The 26461-nt window shown below is 37.5% G+C and overlaps 1 protein-coding gene across 3 annotated transcripts in view; it reads right to left on the reverse strand.

The window, feature by feature from the left end:
* AKAP7 (A-kinase anchoring protein 7) overlaps window positions 1-25172 on the reverse strand; it is an 80080-nt gene extending 54908 nt beyond the window's left edge. For 2 of the 3 annotated variants that reach the window (XR_009114245.1, XM_058020151.1), the window contains exons 1-6: window positions 25022-25172; window positions 19921-20070; window positions 18718-18863; window positions 13961-14097; window positions 9663-9823; window positions 3057-3169 (exon numbers count right to left, since the gene is read on the reverse strand). Coding sequence is in view for 2 of the 3 variants with exons in the window: in XM_058020151.1 (XP_057876134.1) it covers window positions 3057-3169; window positions 9663-9823; window positions 13961-14097; window positions 18718-18863; window positions 19921-20070; window positions 25022-25172 (858 nt within the window). In the remaining variant the exon portion in view is untranslated. The remainder of the gene's footprint in view (window positions 1-3056; window positions 3170-9662; window positions 9824-13960; window positions 14098-18717; window positions 18864-19920; window positions 20071-25021) is intronic. The other variant, XM_058020152.1, reaches the window with a different exon arrangement.
* Window positions 25173-26461: the final 1289 nt, after the last annotated feature.

Raw genomic sequence — 26461 nt, forward strand, 5'->3', positions numbered from 1 at the left:
CCCTATCTACCATGGAGAGTCTGGGACTTTAAAAAATTATCACTATGACAAGACACCTCACAGGACATTTAGCTTGTAACAAAACTGTAGTTATGTCCTTTCTTCTTCTTCTTGTTTAAACCAAGTACTTACATATCCCTGCAATATGGTGCCTCACGTGAGTCTATGAATAGGAAGAATTTTGAGAACCTTTTACAGCTGTTGGGTCACTCAGTTTGTCAATTTTCTGTCCCTGTTGCTGGAACTTCAGATTAAAAACATATACTCCAGAAAAATCACAACACATTTCTACTGGACTTAGAAGACTATGAAAGGAACGTGTTTATTGTTTCATATTGTGCCAAAGTGATGGTTTCAGCCATTTTAGGATCAGCATAAAAGATTCCAAATAAATATGTGGCTCAGACTCTTGTGCCAACAATTGACACTTGTCACAATACAAACCACTGACATAGAGGCAATGCAGAGGGATTTAATGGCTCTGTGGCTTTTCTTAAACCAGTTTTTCTGTCCAAATGCCAGAGATCCCAGAGGTTAGTTTTAAAAAGAATGCTGGTGGTCAGATTCAGTGGGGACTGATAAATAGAAGTACCTTAGTTTTACTGAGAACTGTTCTCTTCTTTAAGGTTCTGTATGATACAGTTGTATCATGCATATTACGTGTCTATGCCTCATGGGTATAAATGCAAAAATACAAATCTAGGAATGTAGGAGAAAAATTCACATTTTCTGTTCCATTTTCTATTATTAACATTTGAGGATTAATACCACAAAGGGAGGATTCCCTTTCACTTCTCTTGTCATGTAAAGGATCTTTACTGAACACATTATTTTATGTATACATATGCAAGAAAAAATAGGAGCACACTGTACCTCCTGTTTTTAGGGAAGTGTTCAGTGGCACATCTAATCTGAGAAATATCTGACTATGCATGAAGAACAAGTTGGTCCCATTTCTGAGTAGGTAAATAAGTCCTTTAATTTGAGAAGCTGAAGGGGATACAGTTAACCAGATAGTTCTTTCCTAATCGACTTTATTTCACACTTCCATCCTTTATTAATATCTGTTTCCAAGTTTTTTAGATTTACCATTGTTAGCTTAATGATATGCCTTCAAAGTGAAAACCTGATTGCTTGAGATCTTTACTAGTTCTGAATTCTCAAACTCTGCTTTGTAAATACAATTTTTAACTCTGGAAAAGTTAAAATCTCTACAGAATATATACATTTCAAAATTACTACAGTTATATTAAGGTTTAAAAACCAGATTTTTTTCCCCCCAAAATAAAACTTTGGTGGAATCTGGATGTCAATGAGAGGAGGGCGACTTAACAGAATATTGTTGCAAATAAGGAAGCTTACATTTAAAAAATAAATTAATACAGTTATATAAAGCTACGGCTGAGAACTATACTCAACCACTTCAGTACTATTTGCTCTTTTATAAGCTTGCTCATGTAACCTTCATCCACTTCCCTTTTCTTGCTTTTCATATTGTTGTAAGATCTGAAAATGCAATTAGACATCGTATTAAAATGTACTGCCAAATAAGTATTCCTTTTATGATACATATTTTTTTTACTGTTTTCTGTAAATGCATGAAACTATCTAAGTACAGGAACACAATGAAAGAAAAAAATATAGTAAAGACTTATGCTTATGCCTCACACTGAATTGACAGAGAAAAATGTACATATTTTTAATACATAGTATCTTTCTATGCAGTAGATCATATGCATTAATCCAGCATTATAGAGGGCTCAGGAAGATGATTTGGAATGACATTGACCTGGTTCTGTCAGCAGCAGTAAATATCAGAACACAGAAAGGATGTATCCTGGCTAATATTTCATGGAAAGTAGATAAATGTAAATGAAACAACCAGCCAGCCAAAAAACAGAAAAAATACAGAATAGCAAAAATCCCACCCTGATTGTCTCAGATCTTTTAACCAGTTAGATCACTGAACAGCTGATATTCTAGAAGATCAACTGTCATTTCAAGCAAAAGCTTCTGTGAGTTTAAAAATTTAATATCTATCATATACCACCTGCATCCTGTGGCTAAGTCGTTATTTCTATTTCAGAACAAGTACACATATGCTCAAATTTTCTTGATGTATCTCAAATCTCACTATCTTATTTCTACTTATTTCAAAATACCACTTAATTAAAATGTGCACCCTTGGCATTTTTAGAGATATTTCTAATTAAACTTTAAAGTTTAATTATTAACTTTAACCCACTATTAAGGAAAAATCAACTTAAAAGATTAGTTCTATGTACTTTAATTCTTACTTAAAATATTTTTTCTGAAAATTATTTTCCTAGTCAATGTTAAAGAAACACATAAGACATACTACACAATGTCAGTAAAAAAATGTACGGATGTATACCTTGTGTTAAATAATACAGTACTACAGTTAAATTAGTATGAAATAAAAAAAAGGTACACTAGTATTGCTTCTATATATTTTAACCACAGTTATATCCTATTTTCATGTATTCGTGTATTTTGTCAAAAAACCCCAAATAAACAGGCAAGAAATAACTGCTGGCAAGAAAGAATATAGAAGATATATTACATTATATTAAATACATTTATTAATATAGGTTTTCCTCATTACTCTGAAATTCACCAAAGCGTATTCAGTAGGGAACTAACTGCCTACTGTGCATAATCCAAACAGAAATTCTACTGTTTATTTGCTCATTTTCTCCTGTACAGTAACAAAACTCAGCAAACAAATTGCCTGCATACAATCGACCCCCTAATGGGAGTTCTGCAACTTTGAACAGCACTTTTATCCTTCGGTCTCGCCTAATTTCCCAGCAGAAAACAGACCATGATATTACTGCACCGAGAATATCAAGAGTGGTAAATTACAGGACAGGACTGTTTATACAGCACATACCTTAATTATTTCTTTAAAAACCCAGCATTCGTCTTCAGCTGGTTATAACGTAGCAAATATGATGCTACAGCATAAACAACATTGCCCATCTCCACATTAAACTCTCTGGATTGCTGCTGAGCTATGTGAAATGTGAGCTCACCTGCTTACGTAGCTCTGTTGATTTTGACAACTTCATGAAGGTCAGATGTGGTTTAAAAGCCCTTTCTTCTCCTGCCATGATCCCCTTTTCTTGAAATATCTTTTTCATAGTTTCTGACAGGAGGAGAAAATTGCATAAATACATAAATTACATAACATAATGCTTAAAATGTGCTTTCAAACGTAATGCTAGTCACAGGTTCTTCACGTGAAAGAAACAAGATGATAAGTACTAAAAGGCAGGAAGATTTCTACTTAATTTCAAAGGTACATATTATTTCTTCAGAGCTTTATATTATTTCATGTGAACGTGGATATATTTCATGTGAAATATTTGCAGTTAAATAATGGCAATTAGAAAGCTGTTGATGCAGTCTGATTTTGCTATCAAAATAGAAACTCAACATTAGTACTGTTCAGGAGTCACTCTCACTAGAAGTGTGGGAAACTTCAGGAAAACTGAGTATGTAACAGAATTCTCAACTCAGAACCAGTATTCTGTGGTAATTCTATTATCTCCATTTGTGTAAACTCAGACCAAAGGAAATTTGGAAGTGAAAGCTCTAAGTTTCGGCACTGGATTTACATGCTAGCATTAGAGAACATAATAGGTGTGCTGATGATTTTGCTTGGGTTTTAAACGTTCACTGTTGCCTTCTGAGCTAATTTCCTACTTTGAATGTTCTTTTTCCTACTTTTATCTGTTTAAAGTCTAGGTCAAAACAACTCAACAATACTGACCTAGTTTACTATTTTTCAACTCATCTGCCCAATGTAATGTTTAATGTCTTGGAAATGAATTTCAGTGCAACTTCTGAATTGTGTTCCATGGTTTTATTTAGATTAAATACTTTCAACATAAAAAAATTCTGTTTGAAAAAAGGTTTAGATAAAATTGAAAAAATCTATGGTAAAAATAATACTGGGAAATAGAGTATTTCTATTGCTGAAAAAGAGAAAAACCTTAAGCTTTTTATTTCTTTGCAAGTACAACTTCCAGTTTTTCACCAGGTGTAGGTCTAGCTCACTTATACAATCAAACTAAAATAAAAATAGGGGGCAAATTATCAATCTTAGCACATAGATTTAATCAGCCCCTAACAAAACAATGTATGTTCATTTAAACATATTATTTTTTTTACCTGATAGTTCAACAGTCCTTTTTCTGATACCTGGAAGAAACAGCATCACACCGGGAAGCAAACAACACAAGTACAGCTGACCTACTTGTATGATTTTATGTTTTGTCTGTCAAAGACACTTCTAAATTTACACTAAATCCCCACTGAGCTTTCTGGCTCCTGTATCTGTTCTCTGAACAGCACAATTTGGGGACCCATTGATGTTGACATACCAGCAAAGGGTAAATCTTATCAGACCCAGGTTTACATTACCATGTGATGTTCTGACTCGGTCTTGTGCATAGCAGTCTTTTTTTCCTCCTCTGAAAACTCCTTTTTTTTTCTGCCAGCACATCTTAGGCCATGCAGTCTTATCTGACACTCTGCGATTAGAATCTGTGCTGATGAAGATCTGCACCTCTCCAGGTATCCCCTCCTAACTCTGGGAAGAGCTTAGTATCAGAGCAGAGGTTTGCCAGTGTGCCTCTGATCCAGGGATGAACCCAGGGATGTCAGCAGGGCAGACTGATCAGACAGTGCTGTGACTGTGTGGGAATTGGGTGGGACAGCTGGGCACCTGCACTTTATCCTGCTGAACAGAACCACTGGCCTGCCTGTCTTTGTTCTGTGTGAAATAGCTTTGTTTGGTATCTGTTTGATTTACCCTTCCAAAATCCTCTTTCATATCTGGCAATTCCAATCAAGAAAAAACAGTGAAAACCTGGGTCAGAAGAGAACGGCACATAGAGAGAGATACTGCAGTTTTAAACTTAACAGTTTTACTTGTGTGTAGGTGTGTGTCTACAGGGGCATTGGATTTCTCACACACCTTTGTCATGGCACAGACATATTAAACATCACAGACTCAAACACTGGGCTTGCTGGGACTACACATAGCCCCGTTCTTGTAGAATTTGACATGTACAGACATGTTACTAGTTAAGGTAACTTATGAACATAATTAACACAATGTTTCCTTCCTCAAAAATAATGAAAAATAGAATGAAATCTGACTAAGGGGAGGGGAAAACAAAGAAATAAAGAGAAATGCTTTCCTGAGAGTACAGGAAGGTTACAAGACAATGTAATGCTATTAATATCCATGAAGCTCTTTGAAGAAGTGGTTACAAAAAGGGATTTAAAAGCAACTGGGAAGGATACATGGATGCTGTGGGCAAGAGAAAGTTCTAGGCTTGTGAGACAGCATAAAAGTGGATTTGTTGACCTGCAAATACACAAAAGTTAAAGTTTATGATGCAGATTACCTAAACTAAAAGAAATTGGAGGCCAGTGATGAGAAAAATAGACAGTGCCCAGGCGTCTTGACAAATAAATATCCTCCATCTTTCCTTTAGACATAATCATTACGACTTAGACTGAAAAATCAAACAAAATCTATATTTTCTTTTATTAGCCTCAGGCTGACTGATGTTTGCAGCTTCAAAGTATACCCTAGAAATGTTAAAGCTATTTTTACAAGCTCAATGACTTCCTGGAACAAATTTTTGGACAGCTTTTAGACTGCCTTTCATGCAGTTTGAAGTACTCTGTAATATCATTTTGTACCTAATTTTTATAATGTCAAAATTACTGAATGTCATCTGCCTCTTACACTGGATGCAGCTGAATCCATTAGACAACTCTTTCCCTATAATTAGAATAGAAATGTGATATATGAAGCTTACTCAGAACCACTTTTCATGGGAAAAGCTCAAAAATCCAACAGCTAGATCAATACAGAACAATTCATAGTAAAATTGCTTCTTGAGCCATATTCTGTAATACAAATGGCCATCTTCTTTCCAAAGACTTCATCACATACAGAAACATGCTACATATGTGGGTTTTCTCCCAGACTATTAATTTCTGCTTGTCTCAAAACCATGTCCCTTCAACTAAAAGGTTTATAATTTAGAAACAGTATTCTTTTTATTGATTTTTTTGACTTTACACTTGTAAATGAAGAAAAGCTGAGCATAGATAACTTACCATTAGAACGATCAGGTTAAGCCCTGCTAAAATTATTAAATTCCAAGAGTTTTTTAAGAGATGGGCCAAAAGGTAAGCCAGAGTCAAGCCAGTTTCCCAGTAGTTCCTCCACTGCTCTTTGGTTGTGTATTAGTTTGACTTTTCTACAGTGAGCTGTCCCAGACCACTGCCATGTATCAGCACGCCATACTGATATTTCAAGCACTTATCAGGAGTATGTATGGGCTGTTCTGTTTCTCTCCATCACCACACACATATTCATAAGAAAGATGAGCTCATTCATAAAATAGGATCCATGGAGCAGCTGAGCCTAGCAATGTCAGTACATAAGCTAAGCCTTGCAAGACAGTGACAATGTGATGCTGAAGTCTTAAACTGAAAAAGAAACATAAGTAGAACTTCCTAATAAAACTTTCTTCTTATACTGGCTTCAAGCCATTCTAATGCTTCCTACAAGTTTGTTATGACCACAAAAAGAAGGGAGTGATACCACCTTCTTTTAAACCACAGAAAGCATATTGCTTCATTTTAGTGAGCTATTTATCAGAGCTATTGTAATTCAGTGTTAGGCAGCACAATATGAAAAAGAATGTAGATTAAAACCTAAAAGCATTTGCTGTCTTCATTTTCAGTATGATTTTAGAGAATCACTTCATCATTTCACAGAATACTTCCAGTCCCACCTAACTAAACAACAGCAATTTGGACTGTCACCTTTTTGCTCACTTTGTACAAATCAGTTGTTCTAATGGAAAATTACAATACCTTTGAGTTCCCAATTTTTTCACCATGTGAAATGACCTAAGAACAACTGACAAGAGGCAAAATTCATTTGTCATAGCTTCAGCCATCTGTAACTAAAGTGAACTAAATTAACTGAATTAAACTATTTCCCTAGGCTGCCTGAAGGGAGGGCAATGCAATTCACCCTCAAATGGATGCTAAATGTGTGTATTCACAATTTTTAAAGAAACTCATCATTGATGAGCTTTAAACTATCATCCTTGTCAGAACAGACTGCTCCTCTCCAGCCCCATGCCTGCCACTGCTCCTATCTCTTCTGCCAACAGTTATGCAGCTATACAGTAAACTTCATGGGCAAGCTAAACAGGCTAAAAATTAACTGGCAAAGGTAAAAATGTTCATTTTACCACAGCTGAATTCTCCATGTGGCTGCACAAGGGGTCAGATTGCTTTGGTATGGTGGCAATGTAAGTTTATGCTCAAGTAAAGCTGTAATCTATCTAGAGAAGATGTGAGTTGCTTTCCATTTATCTCACTCTCTAGTGTTGACTGCTAGGAAATCAATTCAAAGAGATTCAACTAAATGCCATTTATAGACAACTAAAGTAAAAGAAAATTACTAAGTCAGTTGTACTGCATGTCAGCCTGACTGTTGTACTACAGCGCAGTCCTAACTGAATTAAAATATTTAAGACAACAAATCAACATTTCTTAAAAACAAAGGACCAAAAGTAAAAGAAATATTTGTATGTAAAAAGAGAAGAGTAATTTTTCTCTTTGTGAAAGACAAGCTCCCTCTCATGGTCAGACCATAACACGCATCTAATCCATAAAATCAACATCTGTAAATCCTGTAGGTAAAAAACCAGGATTCACTTATTCACTTTTATCAGCTCCAAGCAGCATTTACAATGTAGTTATCAAACTAAAAACCAAGCGCTTCATTACTTTTTCCAAATTAGTATTTGCGCTGGTTTTGAATGAGTACTTTCTTCATAGTACCTAGTATAGGGTTATTTTTGGGATTTCTGCTGAACAAAGGTTTGTTAGTTCAGGGATGTCTTGGTTACTACTGAGCAGCACTTGCACAGAGCCAAGACCTTTCCTGTTTCTCAGCTCACCTCTCCAGCAAGCGGCTGGAGGTGCACAAGGAGCTGGGAGGGGACACAGCTGAGCCCAAAGGAGATATTCCATTCTGTGTGGTATCACCCTCAGCATATACAGTGCTGGGGAAAGAAGAAGGAAGGAGGATGGCATTTGTCTTCTCAAATCACTCTTAGTGATGGAGCCCTGCTGAATCATTGAAGGGCTGAATATGTGCCTGCCCATGGGAAATGGTGAATGAATTCCTTGTTTTGCTCTGCTTGAGTGCATGGTGTTCACTTTCCCTATTAAACTGTCTTTATGTCAACCCACAAGTGTTCTCACTTTTTACTCTTCCGACTCTCTCTCCCAAAATGGCTGGGGAAGAGTGAGCGAGTGGCTGTGAGGGACCGAGCTGCCAGCTGGGACTAAACCTCAACAGTCCTTCAAATATTCTGTGGTGCAGCAAAGCAGAAAAAAAAGGTTTTTCAAAATGTCCTGTAATTGTATACATCACTGTAAGTGCACAATTTCTAAAAAGACTTTTACAAAGAGTTATTAAAATACTCCTCAAACCTCTGTCAGAACTGTTTAGCACTATTCCTGGTAGATAATTAAATTATGCTAACATCTTTTAATGAATTTTTGGGAAGTAAATAGGAAATTAGAACAGAAGATTCACATTAGCTCTGCTTTTCCTGGACTTCCATCTCTGGCAAACCTACATCCACCCTCGTATTAAAAGACATGCAATGACCACATTCAGATGTTATTATCAAACAATTTCTCTTATATAATTTATGGAACTAAATGTTTTCCTACCATTTGGAAGCTAATTTAACTTCATCTATTTTCTATTGACTATGTTTTCAACATTTCTCCTTCAGTAATGTACAACACAAAAGAACAACATGAAATCAAAATTCACCTTAGAACATAGCAGAAGTCATACATAATCTTGAAGTAGCAAATCAGGGATTCCTTAATAAATTCAACAGAGGTCTTTGTAAAAGGTCAAACCAGCTGCACTTCAGAAATGAAACTAATGAATTGCTAGAGGAAAGACTGTATTAATAAAGACTTTTTCAATTTTTCCCTCTGTACTGGACTGCAAAGAGGTGGTGTGACAGCAGCAGTCCTTGCTACTCTGCAAAATGGGTTATTGCTCTATTAAAAATGGTGTGACCTCACATTCCTCAGAACACAAAAGATAATTCATCAATACTGAAAAACTCTTTTAAAGAATCTTTCCAAGGAATAGTTGGAATTGCTGGGATAGTTTTAAAGGACACCAATGAATTACAGACAGTATTGTTCTTTGAGAATTTTTATTAAATATCTGTAAACAACATAGTTTAAGTATAGACTCATAGGCAGATAAAAATGGGACCAAAACAAGGTAGCATGGAGTCTTTACATCCCATTTACAAATTTGCATTATGTATTTTACATATACTGAATAAAAAGTTATCAGAAACAGTACTGTCTGTAATTCATTAACATAATTTTGAAATATGCAAAGTAGGTTAGGAAATTAATTATGTAGCATTTACGGTTGTTAAAGGTAAATTAATATTGACTAAATTAGCACAAACTTATCTTTGTGCTCCATTCTCATTCAGGTTGTTGAGAAGTCTTTAAAACACTTAAACTAGATTGACAAGTTGTACCTGCTATTTCCTTAAGTAGTGCTGTATGATCATTTTCTGCCAAATTCACAAATCCAACTTGATTTCTGAAGTGATCAATTCCTTGAAAAGACAAATCCACTCTTTTTCCTTTCAGGAGATCATCTACAAAAACCTTGCTGTCTGAAAGAGCACCAACTGCTCTGTTGAAAGAAAAGACCAATGTCAAATATATTTCTGCTGTTAATATTGCTATTAATCATTATATCAATAAATATAACAAAGATTTTTTAGTACCAATTTAATATCTACTGCAGTACTTTTGCACTATTTTCTATCAATACAGTAGTTGTTGCTGTTATTATTATTACCACCTTTTTATAAAGGTAAAGTGGTTCATACACTGTGCTGTAAAACCAAACAAATAATAAAGGCAGACTTAGCAGTGGGTGCAATTCCTAAAAGAGTTTATCTCAGTCCTCAAGGTATCCAGACACTAACATGACAGTGTCCCTATTACTTTGTGAATCCCATTTAAAAAAGATGATTACTTAGAAGCATTTTGTTTTCTATTCTTAAATTAATTTTTTTCCTGTCCTGATATGTCAAGTGAACTAAGATTCTTCTTCAGTCAAAGTTACAACAGTGTTAGTTAAATTATAAGCAGATGTGACATTACATATATAATGATAAAATTATATGGAAATTACAATTAAGCTATGGAGAACTGTTATTAAAAGAAGTATAATCTCAATTTACATTTACTTTCTGTAAGAGCTAAGAGACATGCACACTATAACTGCAATAACGGTAGAAACCTTTTAATAATCATCTTAATTCGCCACATCAAGTGCATGTACAATTACATGAAATAATTGTTTTGACCTGAACTAAAAGTGATTTAAATTCTAAAAAAAAACTCACATAAACATTTCAGTGTTTTCTAAAAGATTTCTCACATCTCACAGTTTAAATTCTATTCAATTAACCTGAATGTAATCTTTTCCCCAAATCGATGCAGATTTTATAAACGCTAGATGGCAGTAATAGGTTAGAAATGCTCAAAAGAGGTATGTTTACTTTTTCTGTCCTAGCTGGATGAAAGCAATCACCGATTTCTACGGTAGGTTAAACTATCTCATTGAAGCCTTTACAATTCCAAGAATCTCTACACATTCTCATTGTGTTTAACAAGGTGACTCGATGTGAACTGTGCTTAACTGGAACCCAGGGAACACATGAAGGTTGATTACATGACAGAATATCCTTCACTGATAGAGTCCCCTTGTAGTCTTTTCAGAGGGCTTTAATCTATAAGCTAGAAGTGCTTTAGCTCCTTTATAACCATTTTAAACACCAATGTTCCTTGTTTCTTGTAAAAGATATTTTACTGTAAGTATAGTCTCTGTCACTTACCTACCCTCCAATCACTGTTAGACAAGCCTGTTCCTGTGTCTTCCTTATGTACTTCAAGATCTTTCAAAAACACCATCTAATATTGGTTCTGCCTGTCAGATTACTTCACATGTAAGCAGGCATAGATTTATTTACCAACATCAACCTAAAAATTGGTCCAAAACAAGTACAGATATTTCAAATACACTGAGTCAAATTAAGTTGAAGCTTGCAGAGGACTTTTAAGTATCGATTCATGAATGTATCTAAAATCCATCTCTGGAGTTTTTACATAAGAGAACTAGTCCAAAGAAAGTCCATGGAAAGCTCTGTTCTTTAGCTGAAAAAAGATTTATATTTCCATACTGTAGGGTCTGCTGCAGAACTCACTGACCAGCCCAAGTCCACCCAATGAGTTCCATGAAAGGTCAATCCACACAGTGCACTGTGCTTTCAGTTTAGCACTGTGGCATTGAAGATCTAGTTCTACTTTTTCTTTTATTTATAATCTTACAAACACTAAAATATGTAGAAAAATAGCTGTCATCTCACTCTAGCTATCTTGCCTTTTGTATTCTATCAACCACTTCATAACATCTAACAATTGCTTTGTAAGAATAATGTCCACGGACAAACATTTCCACTGAGTCAATAGCTAAAAACACAACAGTGGTATTTTCTTGTTATTCCATATCAAATAGTATTTACAATGCCAACGGGTAATTATGCTCAGTGCAACTAATCCACAGAGATACCCAAAAAGTTTACAAGCACTTTGATCTAAAGTCAAAAAGGAAATTAAAAAATAATTAAACAGCCTATTCTAAGTGAACACAAGCTAAAATTATAGAAGCGATGCCTGTTCTCTTTCTGTATTGTTGTAACATAAATATTGTAGTCCTTAAAACTCACAAAGTTTCTTTTTAGAAATTTCTGAGTTTCAATTTTGATCAATTGTTAGAAAAAGCAATCTCACAAAAAAAGCCAAACTCAATTCTGCCATTCCTGTTACTTGTAATGCAAAGGTGAGATTCACAGAGTCTTTGACAGAAAATAAGCAAGAAAACCTTGACACTATAATCTCATAATTAGGCATTTACTGCAAAGGCAGGCATCCTGATTTCTAGCACCTGACCCCATGACTATGCACAGTTAGCATAGAGTAGAACTTCCTGGCTTTAAGGGAGTGCTGTCATGAGTCTTGATTGCTTGTTTTCTTTCTAGTTTCAAAATTTCACACTCTTGATTTCATACAGTCCTACAAAAAGAGATGTATAGTGTATTCATGAAGGCCAGACCACAGTCATTTAGGAAACTCACATGGGAATTGCAGGTCTGGATTCCCTTAGAAAGAGTGGCCTAGAATACAGATGTTCCATTTTCAGGGTGAAAGCTGTATGTACTAAAATAGCATACAAAGGGCTTTGTGCTGAATTGAATGTTATGTTTAGCACATTCTTATCACGCATTTGACTTCAAATAGCATTCAACACATTTCATTTCTGTATAGACAGAGGCACTATTGTGCAAACACAGTTGAAAAACTGTAGATATCTAAGTAACTCGATGGATCCAAACCTAAGGATCTGTGAACTCTCAGATGCCCCGTTGACTAGCTGCACTTTGTTTGAGAGATTACTCTCCCCCTACATTACACACAGGTTTGTTTGCCAGCCTGGATCTTGGTTTCTTTCCATTAACCTGGTAACAAAAATTGGTGAAGCACGAAGAAGGCAAATTCAGCATTTTACTCCCAGCAGATCTTCCAGAAGATTAAAAAAACCCATCAGTTATGAATTTTTTTTTAAATCTCATTAAAAAGAACATGCAATCTAGAATACCTGAGGATAGCTGAGCTAGAAACCTATAGGAGGCATCTGGCCAGGAAAGGGGTGAATCTCTGAGGAAGCTGCTGCTGACTAGAGGACAGTTCTGAGTGCCTGGACTGTAGAGTTCTGCTGGGAGAGGCAGAGAAGAACTCTGTAAGTCAGTGCTTCAGTGGCATTCAGACAGTGAAAGCTGAGAAGGGGCTCACAGAGTAGCAGAATATCCTGAACTGGAGAATATTTGTTTTGGTATACACTTTTGGACTCTTATAAAATACTCATGAAGAGGCACATGTGCTTTGAAGTACTATCCCATGCTCCCTTTTTTTAAAGTTTGCTTCAAATCCTTTTAAAAAAAATCTCACATAAACAGCTGGTGGTTGCTCTCACGAATTTTCAGGTGCTATCACAGTTTACTCATTAACCAGGCACATGGAGAGGGGAGGGAATCTACCAGACCTAGTATCCCTTGCTTGCCTATTTATTCTCTGATCCTGGCTGTTTCTCTCCCCTTAGATCAGACTATTGATGCTGACAAATTTGCAACTTCACAGTAGAAGACAGGTAGGAGGATAGAGATCTCAAGGATATAGCATTTAAAGAAAACAAGCATGGAAAAACAAGGCAACTGATTTAGATATACTGATCATTCATTATTTTTAGGTGTGTCATATGCTTTCAGCCAAAATACTTCTACTTATTAGAAGCATGCCCTTGACTACCAAATAGTTCCTGCATTCTACCTTGGATTTTCACTTTCTAATGAGCAATCTGCACTTCAACGATTTTTAATTCCCCTGTCCCCTATATCAAAACATTATTTTAAAAGAATTCCTTAAGCAAACATGAGATCTATGTGTGCAAGTTCAGCACACAGTAGGAAAAACACATACTTTGTTCAGAGTTTATGACATATAAGTTATGAAAATGGCTAATATTAAGACTAGCATTTTAAAGACAAAATGAATTAAATGCTCAATAACCCTAGTAAATTAGGGTGGTGTATGGCAGAAAAAAGTGTCTGTTAACCCTGCTAGTCTCTTTATGAACACTTAATACTAGTATATACTCAACTAAGCAAAAATACTAGTATATACTTAATTTACACCAAATACCTACATGCTAATTTCTTCTTCACTGGATAAATGCATCACAAACATGGTGACATGCAATGAGCCAGAGCGAACCATTGCTTTGGAAAGCCTTTGATCCTTTTGTACTATTGCATCTTGGACAGCCTGAATACTGCCAGTAATCTGGGAAGAAAGACACAGAAACAACAGTTAGCCATGACAACAATTACTGTATCCCATCATGCAAGTGAACAAGAAAGCACTCAAACTAAAAACAAACACTCATGTAAAAACCATTCTAGCAGAAGAAAGTTTTATCTGCTGACAAAGCTGTGCTAATTGACCCGAGTGAACCCAAACTGGGTACAAATAGAGTGATTAATAAATCACTGGACACTCCCCATCACATCTTAATAGGAGCTTCCTCCCATAAGTATCATAAACTCCTGAAGCAGGTAAAGATCATCCAGTTTTGCACTGCCAGTAATACCAACAAAAAGCTTCTTCAAGGAATTACTCTGCCCACTCTGCTAAATGTCTGTCTTGCTATGCGCAGGTAAGTGACTGAAGAAAACCTGATCTTTGCAGGACTGGGCACATACAAAACCAGAATATTTAGTAAATAATTTGTAGAGATATATAATTTGCAATTCTGATTATATTGTCCAATAGACAGATATAAGATATATACTCCCTTCAAATGTATTTAGACAAATTTCATTGCAACAAGTATAGAGTTCTAACTTCATCAGTCCTTCTCTTTAAAAACACTGGAATTACATTGTTTTAAATTTAAATTATTTATTTGGTTATACATGCTCTATAAATTGTATCCTAAATGTTTACTGTGCTTGATATTATGCTCATTGTATTGTAGCAATTTAAAAAACAAAACACCAAAAACCTGCAACAATTCTTGAGTATGTTAGTGAAAATTAGATCAAGTCAAATAAACCTGACCTTCTTAAAGCACAGTGAACAAAGACATTACAGACAAATCATCTCTGGTGTATAAAATCTAAAAGAAGCATGTTGAAAACTCCAATCTCACTTTTTTGTTGTTTACTTACTTGAAATTCAGTAGTGAACACTTCACAAATGTACTGTACAGACTGGACTTTCATAAGATAAGCACAAGTAGCTCTCAGGTATAAAAAAAGCATTGACATATTTTGGTAGCTCTGTTAATCATAAGGAACATATAAATTTCCTGGGGGAAAGAAACACAATCTAATGGGAGTGTTCAGTATTTTTCTGACTGAATTTGTTAAGATGAGTTTTGCCATGCAAAAGTTTTACCTAATGAGCCATAGATATCTAGTAGTGTCATATAAATATAACTAAATCATAACTCAAATGAACTGATGGTAGCAAGGGTAGGGAGAAGGATGGAAGGTAAAAGGTACTTGCCAGAAAAGGGGATATGGCATTTACAAAACCACAAGTGTCTTAAGTAGTGTAGGACATATGAAGAAAATTCCACCAACATTTTATCATAAATCATGCTGTAAAAAGACCATCTTCCTTCATATGTCAGAACTGATCTTATCCTGGATAAATAAGAGTTTCATTGTCCCAGATACAGGAGGAATTTAATCCATATTTAAGCAAAGAATTGGTAAATGTGATCCCCGCTAATTACAATGTATTGACTGAATAATTATTTAAGTTTATAAGCTAAAGCAAAAAAAAGAAACAAAACTCAAAAATTAAATGTGCCATACTAATTCCAATTCTATTAAATTTTCAACTATTGCTTCAAAATTTAATTTGCACCGATGACCTGGCAAAAGAAAAAATATAAATGTAAGTGTACAAGCCCTTCAGAGTACAGAAAATCAGATGTGGAACTGTGTTTTCACAGAAGGTAAAAGCATCCTAGTTCTGAAAGGGATCAATATTACTAAGTATTTAGTTTAGCAGCTAATATCCCATGTCCCCATATCCCTATATTTCCCTTCAGTAGTATTGCTACAAAAGCATGTTCTTTCAAGGCTCATTCTTTCATGCAAGCACCAATGACACAAAAAATTGTAGGAAATTAATACCTCTGAGATGTCAATTTTTCTGTCCAAAACTGGACAACAGGTTGAAAACCCAAAAAACCCCATTGAAGGCTCATAGCTGTATAAACTCTATTAGGAAACCAAGCTAAAAACCTAACAAGTAATACGGCTTTGGAACAAGATTAAGTCCAAAGACAGGCAGTTATTGGTTCCAGAGAAAAGTTATTGCTAAATCCATCAAGAAAGTATGAAAAATCCTGCCCTTTGGATACAGGTAAAATAAAAAGAAGGTTGAGCATATCCTCTTTCTCTGGCTAAATGACAATGCTCTACACAATTGGAAAGGAAACAAAAAAGTTTTCAGCTAAGTTTTTCTGAATTCTAGAAACTTGTTTTTCAGATGTTTTCCCTTAAGTTATGCAATCAAAGTGTAACACAACAGCTGTTGAACAGGTGTGCCATCACAATGCATATCACAATTTCACATTTTTTCTGTTTTCTCCAATAAATCTAAGGTGAAATTACCATTGGAGTGTAATATTCTAATGAAGCAAACTAGGACTCTCCCAATGCTATGTAACAGGCTTTGACCCATTGCATAAATAAAAACTTTGAATTGCTATTTAACATGTTATTTACATTACCTTAAAATGTGTTGTCTTACATTTCAACTGCTATCATGCTATTTATTTTTACTTGACATGTCCTAACTTAATCCAAAACCTTTTTTAAGGCAGATCACACTAAACAATTCCTCCCTCTGAATTAATAAAAAAAAAAAAAAAAGATCAAAAAAAGGCCTCAACTACTCATTTCAAGATCTCTTCTCTATTACTTTAAGTACATTATTCTGAGGTGCAACAGAAAACAGAATAACACTGTTTTGCAGTGTTTATTACAAGGATACTACTAGTAAGTAAATGTAAAGCTTTAAAGACCTAACAGATGAATAACAATTATAGTCAAGACTGGAGAACCCTGAAAGGCTAACATACCAAGCAACAGCATATCATGAAAGTCATAACTTAAAAAAAAACCCTGAACAAATAGAAAAAGATACAATGATCATAATCTATTTAACTATTTTTGCACAAGTAATAATGCAAAGTTCAATATACATTAAAAATTAATGGAAGAACACTTCATTTCTAAAGATTCAAAACAATTAAAATGAAAACAAGGAAACCGTTCATTTTCCAAGAGGAACAGCTGATTAAATGTTTCAGAAATATCCTTTATTACAAAATTTCCTCTGTGTAAAGCTTAAATTAATACAAATAAACAAATAAACAATACTTATGCTTAAAATACTCCACTAGAATAAAATAAGCTCTTCTAAAAATAAAGGTCTCTCATTACCAACTGAAATACTACCAGCAATTACCAAATTCACTCTGACTATCAAGAAACCAGGTGTCTAAATTTTGGTTGATATTACCTATAAAAATTCCAATAGTGTATTTTCTACTTTCAGAACAACTCTACCTCTAAGGCAAGTATAAACAAAACTTTCTAGCAAAGTCCCGGAGTTCTCAAATGCTCTGAGATTAAATTTAAAGAGTTATTTCTTTACCTCTGTAAATGATATGACTAAATAGTGACATATAAAAAAGATATGATTAAATAATGGCATATAAAAAGCCAAGCATAGTTAAGATCTTCCTAACCAACCCTTGGGCATAGTAACAATTGTCAGCAGGAATTCTCAATTACCAGATTATATAACCACTACATTATTCTTGCACTTGCTAAATCATGGAACCTGTTAAACAGATCTGGAAGATATTTTAAAAAAGGATGTCACAAAAGATATCCTACAATATTTGTAAAAGGCTATCCTGGATCTTACAAAACCAACCTTTAAAATCTCTTCTTCACATATGTTTTGAAGAATCAAAGACTGCAGTGTCACTTTCAAACCTATTTTAGTCTCATTTCGTGTTTTCTTAATCTTATTTTACTTTTTCAGAGAACTGATAATACAGATGTATTTAAGTTAAAATGAATTAATGAGTTTTAATATGAGTTAAAATTCATCTGAGATAGCTTCTGATATTAAAAAATCCCACAAACTAAATTTGCAAATGCTGTTAAACTGTTGGGTTCAACTTTTTAAACATAAGGCACCTACTTTCCTTGTTTCAGACACAAAAGATATCAAAGATGTACCAGAGACAACCTGCAGGATGTAAGAAATCATTTTCATTTACTGCCTAAATGAGACAACTCATGTAACTGCAAGGAAATACATTTTCTTAAAGAGCTCTTTGCATTTCCTGAATTTATCTGAACAACATCTCACTAAAACAACAGTTGTTTGAATTTTAAATAAGATGAACCATTTTACTGTAAAATGCTAAACTACAAACTGCCAAGTTAAAACAGTAACAGATCCAAATATGAGTTTGTATCTATAAAGAAATCTAAAAATATTGCTGGAATTTTTCTCACTAAATTAAATAGGAATGTCTCCCTTCCTTATTCTACAAGAACAACAAAATAGGCAATACTAAACACTGCAGAGGGTAAATTTCAGCCAGCTTCAGGGAAATCCATAAGACTGACAAATTGAATAAAAATGTAAGTATTTTTCCTCCAGTCTTTTTTAGAAAAGCAATTTTATTCACAAAAAAAATGTTACATAACATAGCATTACTCATTGAATAGACTACTAATGTTTCTTTAAAACTACCTGAAAAAAAATATTTTTGCACAATATCAAACAATGTTCTTATAAACCCATGCGGCTGTTGAAGTAATTCTGGTTATACCAAATTAGTATAATAAAGAATATCACCTTTGGATTAGTAATTGGAAGAGAAATGAAATAATTTGGCTGATACTGTTTGTTCTTTTTCTTTTTTATCTCAGTGCCTTCTTCAATCTCCCTTCCAGTAGTCCTCTTTCTTTTCTTCTTAATACTTAGTTCAGAAGTTGCATGCACTGAAGAGAAAAAGAACAAAGTCACTTTCAGCACACAGACATTTAAACAAAGACACTCTTAGTATCACAGCAACAGGAGCTGGACTTGAGTCAACTGACTGGAGCATGTCTTCCCACTCACCTGCTCTGCCCATGCTCTGAACTGTCTCACTGGGATCCAACTCTGACCTGAATTAATGCAGCCATACATCTGAAGTACCACACCTGAACTAACAGCCTACACCTCTAAGCCAGGTTTATAAGCTGCAAACACAGACAGACACATGGCTTCAAAACCAGTGAGCCTCCCTTAGCCAATGTATGCAGCAGGACAACAGGCCTGCAAATTGTCCATACTTGATCATGGACATGACTGTAGAGCAGAAGGGCCAATATTAAACTTCAAAAATCCCATGCATTCTGCATTTGGATATACAAAATGCAGCAATACATAGGATTATTAAAGCTAAAAGCTGTAGTAGACTAAGACTAATGAACCAATATCACAGGAACCAAACCCAGCCCAGGAGAGAATATCATCCCAGCCAGATTTGCCATCTACCTCCTCCTTTCCCAGAGACACTTTCTGATATAAAGAAAGAAATGTGTGTGTCCTCAGTTATTTCTTCACACATAATTGTGTTTCTCTCAGCTCATCTCCTTGAGCCTTTACAGACCCTCTCCCACCACATGGCCTGATACACACCCACAAGCTGACCAGGCTGCAGACATCCACTGTCCAACTAAAAGTGTAATTCCAGCATCATGCTGGGAATACACATTGAAGGACAGCTCACAAAACCCATCACCTGAGAAGCTCACATACAGTAATGTGAATTGACATACAAAATGTCTTTATTCTGTGACTCACTGCTCCACAGGATAACAAAAGGGTGAACTCTTAATACGCTCAAGTACTGCAGGACTGAATAGTAATAAGAGAGGCTCAGGACTGTAACCTGTTTTCAGGGAGACTGTTCCATGTGCCTGGCCCATGTGTCCTTGCCAACAGGTAGAACCAAGAGCTGAGTGCATGATGTGTCTAAGCTTTCACATTTCTTCTGTTTAATGTACTTACTAGCATGTTCATCCTCAATATCTGTGTCCACAAATGGCATTTCTGCCATTAGAGAATCTACTGAATCAGCAGCACATGGCTCTTCACTCTGTTGTGTTTTTTCCATATTCTCTTTAAAGATTTTCTTTTGCTGTATATTTTCCAGCCCATCTGTAATATATTTAAAATAACACACTGAGTCTTAGTTTTTTATATAAACAGCTAAGAGACATTATACATAAGCTGCACAACAAGTAAACATTTCATTAATTATCAGCAAATAAATATTGACACATAACCCTGCAAGGATCCTGTTCTTCTTCTTTGTCAACAGATCAGTAAAAATACTGTAACATTTTATGTGAAATAGCAAAAAATAGAGTTCTGCTTTCTATATTTTAATAACCTAGGGTCTTGTTTGATTCCAAGTAAATGAAATTACTGCAAAAAATACAACTGAGCATAAAAAATAATACCTTTCAGACATCACATAAAGTTCATTTTAGATAACAGTAATGGCATATGAAATTCAGTGCAGACAAACACTGGCAAATTAATTCCACTGTAAACACACTAAAAATGAGGCATGAAAAAGCAGGAAGGGAATCCTATCATTCCACATATAAGAGAGTTCTCAGCTGACTCTATCATTCAGGAATGAGATGATCACTCTATTCCTGCATCTCCCACTCAGCATAGCATGTTTTAGACAGCAATGATCTGAATTTCTCCTTCTAAAATCTGACTTTTAGCATTTAAGCTAAGGAAGGAAGTCAATGTGAATGAAAACACATCCTGCAATGTACAAAGATATACATGAAGCTCTACCTCAGAATAATATCACAATCACAGAATATTTTAAGTCAGACAGGACAGAATAATGTCCACTAACAAGTTTTTGTAAAAATCTTTTTCCCAAGAGTAACTAACTAACTGAGCATGAGTAATTTTGTTATGTCTGCTTCACGCTTCTGCATCAGTAAACTCTAATATTGGCATATTAAGTCATACCTTAAAAAAAATAAAGAAGAAGAAGCAAAATCTTCTCTAGCAGCAAAAAATGGGCATATAATCAGGCACCCAGCAATACTCTTTTGGGACAACTCCACAATGGGATTACTGTAGTGGAAGGAGCTGTGTGTTAGGATTGCAGTTTATCCCAGGACAGCTCATTACTACAGACAACACACTTTCAAAGCTCCTCTCAGGCCCAGTGTGGATGGCCCAAATCTGGCCTAAGAGGAAAATTCAGCAGCAAAAGTGTACACTATGTTCTTAAGGCATGCAAGGCTACACATGTATAAAATCGATATTACAGACCCAGTGTGGGTGATTATCACCCTGTGGAATGTTCCTTACACATATCACTTTATGCTAGGGAAGATAAATAAAAGAACAACCTGATTAAATGCTAATTCACTCCAGGCTAAAGTAGGGAAGCATAAATCACTCTGTGGTTGTAGTCTAACATCTAACTTTATCCCCCAGGCTATTCAAAGGAAACAAAGTATTTAGATTTGTTACTTGTTCCCTACAGACACTAAAGAACTATGCAAACAAACAGATGCTAAAGCAGTAATAAAATTATTACTTAACATTTAGATTAAAGCTCACACAAAACAGATTGTTTCTGGTATCCATGAGCATACAGGAAACAACCCTGGATCCAAAGAGATCTCAAAGTGAAGGACAAGACAGAGGTCCATGAAACCAACAAACAAGTAGATCAGACTGAGGCAGAAAACCTCAAAATTCAGCAGTGCAGAATCACCAGCTGAGAGCAAAAGGGGTTTGTTAAGGTAGCATCAGCTACAGAACAAGGACTCGCATAAAACTGAGGGCTGTATATTGCAGATTACAGGTTTCCTTGGCTCTGTCTGCTCAAAAAGCAATGTACTTGTGCCACTTGGCAAAATGCAGCCTGTTCACAATAGTAAAGGCACAGCTAAAGTAATTAACAATGCACCTTCAGTAAACTGAACTGTGTCTAAATTCTACAGATTGTGCCCCAAAAAAACCTCCCTCGCTTCTTTGAAAATACTAATTAAAGAAATCAGCAACAAAATTCAAGAGTTGCATTCTAGTCACTAATACAACTTGAAAACAAGATTTTTCAAACTTCTTGACATAATGTTGATAATTGGAAACCTAGAGTACAACACCAGCTTCCCATAGGAACTCCTTCACCATCAAGCTGTTCCAGGATGAGCTCTTTTTTCTTAATTGCATGCTTAATTATATTTGCCTGAATTTCATATATGAGTAGGTGTATCCATTATTCCTTTATTTGTATTTAAGTAATTGCTGATCTTCAACAGCATTTGTCGTCTGATCCAGCAGAAAAAAAAATCATGATCCACGTACCTCATAAAGGAGACCACAAAAATAAGGAGCAATAAAACACATTTGATTGTTCTCTAATTGCCAGCTGCCTTCTCTACATATTCAGATTATTGTTTCAGACTTCAGATTCAGATTCAGACTTCAGATTCAGAAAAATCTTCTATTATTTGACATAAGTATCACAGATCACAGTGAGACTTGATCTTCAAGCACTATTGCCTGTTCACCATGTTTATGTTAATGTGTTTAATAGGTTTATAACAGAATCAATTAGGTTGGAAAAGACCTCTGACATCATTGAGTCCAACTTATGACTGAACACCACATTGTCAACAATGCCATGGCACTAAGTGCCATGTCCAGTCTTTCCCTAAACAGAACTAGAGACATGAATCTAGCATCTCTCTGGACAGCCTGTTCCAATACCTAATCACTCTTTCCATGAAGAATTTCCTCCAAATCTCCAACATAAACCTTCCCATGTGCAGCTTAAGTCTGTGTCCTCTTGTCCTGTTGCTGGTTGCCTGGAGAAGAGGCCAATCCCCACCTGTGGAGGCTACAGTCTCTTTCCAGGTGGCTGTAGAGAGAGGTAAGATCCCCCTGAGCCTCTTACTCCAGGCTAAACATTCCCAGCTCCCTCATCTGCTCCTCATCAGACTTGTGCTCCAGACCCTTCACAAGCTCCATTGCCCTTCTCTGGACATGGTCCAGCAACTCAATGTCCCTCCTGAACTGAAGGGCCCTGCATTGGACACAGGAGTTGAGTGACACGGCCTCATCAGTGCCAGAAACATCGGGACAATCACTGCCCTGCTCCTGCTGACCACACTATCACGGATCCAGGCCAGGATGCTAGTTGCCTTCTTGGCCACCCGGGCAAACTGCTGGCTCATGTTTCATTGACTGTCACACCAGTAGCCCCAGTCCTTTTCCACTGGGCCACTTTCCAGCCACTCTGTCCCCAGCCTGTAGTGCTGCAGGGGATCATTGTGGCCAAAGTGCAGGACCCAGGCTTGGTCTTGCTGAACCTCATATCATTGAAATCAGCCCATTGATCCAGCCTGTCCAGAGCCTTCCTACCCTCTTGCAGATCAACACTCCAACCCAACTTGATCTTGTCTGTGAATTTGCTATTGAAAGACTTAATTCCCTCATCCAGATTATCAATAAAGATCTTGTACAGGACTGGACCAAACACTGATCCCTGGGTACACCACTAGTGACCAGCTGCCAGCTGGATGCGGCACCATTCACCACTTCTCTCTAGGGGAGAGAAGAGTGCACCTGTCCAAGCCATGGGCTGAGAGGTTTGCCAGGAGTGTGCTGAGATGGTGTTGAAGACTTTGCTGAAGTCGAGGTAGATAACATTCACAGCCTTATTCTCACCCACCAGGTGCATCACCTGGGCATAAAAGGAGATCAGGTTGGTCAGGAAGTATCTGCCTTTGCTAAACTTGCGCTGGCTGAATCTGATCCCTTGGTTGTCCTGCCTGTGCTGTATGATCACACTTAAGATGATCTTCTCTGTCACCTTGCTGGGCACTGTGGTCAGGCTGCCAGACCTGTAGTTCCCTAGATCCTCCTTCCAGCATTTCTTGTAGATGGGCATCACACTGTCCAGCCTCCAGTTGCCTGGGACCTCCCTGGTTAGCCATGACTGATGACAGATGGATAATGGACAGCACTGTAATGAGCTCTTCTGCCAGTTCCTCACCACCCTAGGATGGATCCCATCCAGATCCATACACCTGTGGGCATCTAAGTGGTTGAAGTCCTGTTTGATTACCCTGGTACTTTTCTCATCAACCTTGTCACTATCAACCTGGACAGCCATCAGTGAGTGGTAACCAGTGGGCAGAATTAGCTCAGGGAGTCTCTTGGTAATATCCTTTACCAGGGCCACAGGAAGTCATCAGACTTTCCTGTGAAATGGGTCCAACCAGCATACAGGGCCCTCAGTTCCCCTCAGAAGCAAGTCACCCACCACATGTATTTTTTTCTTAATACGTGTATTTGTGATCCACCTGGTTGACTCCATTAGTCTGGAAGACTCTCCAGATAAACCTTCTCCACTGTTGTCTGCCTGACTCTCAAGATCCACGGCCTCCTACCTATTCTGTAAGGGCACCTGGGGAGGCAAGGGATGCCAAGAGCAGATTCTTCCTCTGAGCTGGGACCTTCTTCCATTCCCCCCTGTCTGCCTGATGGCAAGAAGGCTGGGGCTCCTTGACTCTTGCTGAGCTTCCACCCACTACTTTCTATTCATATTTTTAATAACAAATGAATCCTTTAGAGCCAGTTTAACTGCGAGCTGCTGTAGAAATAGACAGTCTTAATGTCAACGCATTTTGAACCTCCAGTGCTGGCACTACAGTTACCATAGCTAAGGAAATAATAATAATAATAATAATAATAATAATAATAATAATAATAATAATAATAATAATAATAATAATAATAATAATAATTTCTTGTGGGAAAAAAATTGTAGGGTTAATATTCAGCCAGGTCACATACCCAGTTAAGGAACTAAAAAGAAAAGGAGTAGTAGTAAACTTAGGGGGAAAAAAGGCAGATGTAGTGCTCAGTCAGGTTGGATGCATACACTGTCGGCAAGCCAAGGGACTGAGCGGGGCAGGCAGGGAAGTGCCAGAGCCCTGCTCCATCATTAACAACTTAATAATGAAGTTGAAAAGTTTTCCCCCGCCCGCAGCCCCAGGGCAGGCGGGCGCGGGGCATCGCCAGCGCCTGCCTCCGCCCCCACCCCGCCGCCTCTCACCGTGCTCCGGGGCCGCGCTCCGGGCGTCGACCCCGGCCCGCGCCGCTCCCTCCGCCGGCCGCAGCGCCATGGGCACGGCCCACGGGGCAAGCAGGGCTCGGGCCGCCGCCGAGCACAGCGCGGGGAGAAGCCGCCGCAGCAGCGGCCGCATGCCCGGCCGGGGCGAGCAGCGCTGCCCACCGGGAAGCTGCGGGGCCGGAGCGTGTCTGGCGGAGCCGCCGCGCCCCTCGGGGAAGCAGCGGAGGAGCGGGGCCGTGCGGCCGTGGGACTACAGCTCCCAGCATGCTCCGCGGCGGCGATGCCCCAGCGTGCGCTCCGCGGTGACGGCGGGCGGCGGGGCCCGCAACCAGAGTGCCTCGGTTGGAGCGCAGCTTTCGCTCGGTATCTTAACGAGGAATGGCTGCCCCTGCGCTCGCCCCCGCGGAGGGCTGCAGCCAGCGGGATTTGGCGTCCCTCAAAATAAGCGGCTGTAGCTTATGGCGGCAAAGCGATAATGAACAGTAATTTAGCAGCGGAGAATAGACAGTCTTGCTGTGAATGCGCTCTGCTTTACGCAGCCCCGGGCGCTCTGACCGCTGGTAGTAATGACTCTGTGCAGCTCTGGCTGTACAGCCTCGTGTTGGGAATGCCTCAAGGGTGATAATTTATATAAAGACTAAAAATTTTGAGTTTACCTGAAGTTACCGAATAGGCCTTAAAATCTGGCTGGCAAAGAAAGATAAAAGGATGTAAAGGTATGCGCACAGGATTATAAGAGTGGCTGGAGCTGGTGGAGAAACAGATAAAAAGGGCTGCGTGTGGGAGAGGCCGCTTGTCTGGGGGAAGGAAGGGGAGACGGTCTTTTCCTGCTTAAATAAGAACTTGGTGCCTCTCTGAAGCCAAATGGAGCCAGATCCTGTCAGGGCGTTGGGTGGGAGAAGCCAAGCTAAATGCCTCCTGGTGCTTTTGCTGGTTGGCTTATCCATGTAAACCAGATCTGAGGGAGCAGGTGGAATGTGTGCTCATAAAGATTCCTACTTTGATTTGTAAATAGAGTAGGGATGGTATCCTGACTCATCAGTAGAGGGGTGATATTAGTTGTAAATTCTCATCAGGCTGAACTCTTGTGTTTTTAACTTTGGCAACCAGCCCGCTGTTGAGCCTCGAGTTGTTGGCTAGCAAGCCCTTGAATTCTTACAATACATTTTCACAAGTGTGGCTAGCAAGTACCTTAATTTTGTACCATACACTTCATTACATTCTCAACTTGCAAAACAAACTACTCAAAGGTGCTAGCCCAGAAGCCACAGCACAACTCCACGAGCTCCCTACGCCCACAACAAAGTTCAGTATGGGAGGTAGAATATCCCTGGCTGTGTTTTGCCCACGTAAAGCAAGGGGAGAGAGAAAGAAAGACAGGAAAGGGAGAGAGAGTACAAAGAATATCACAGATCCTCAGAT

This window comes from Melospiza georgiana, chromosome 3 (assembly GCF_028018845.1).
Source record: "Melospiza georgiana isolate bMelGeo1 chromosome 3, bMelGeo1.pri, whole genome shotgun sequence".
NCBI classification, from domain to species: Eukaryota; Metazoa; Chordata; class Aves; order Passeriformes; family Passerellidae; genus Melospiza; species Melospiza georgiana.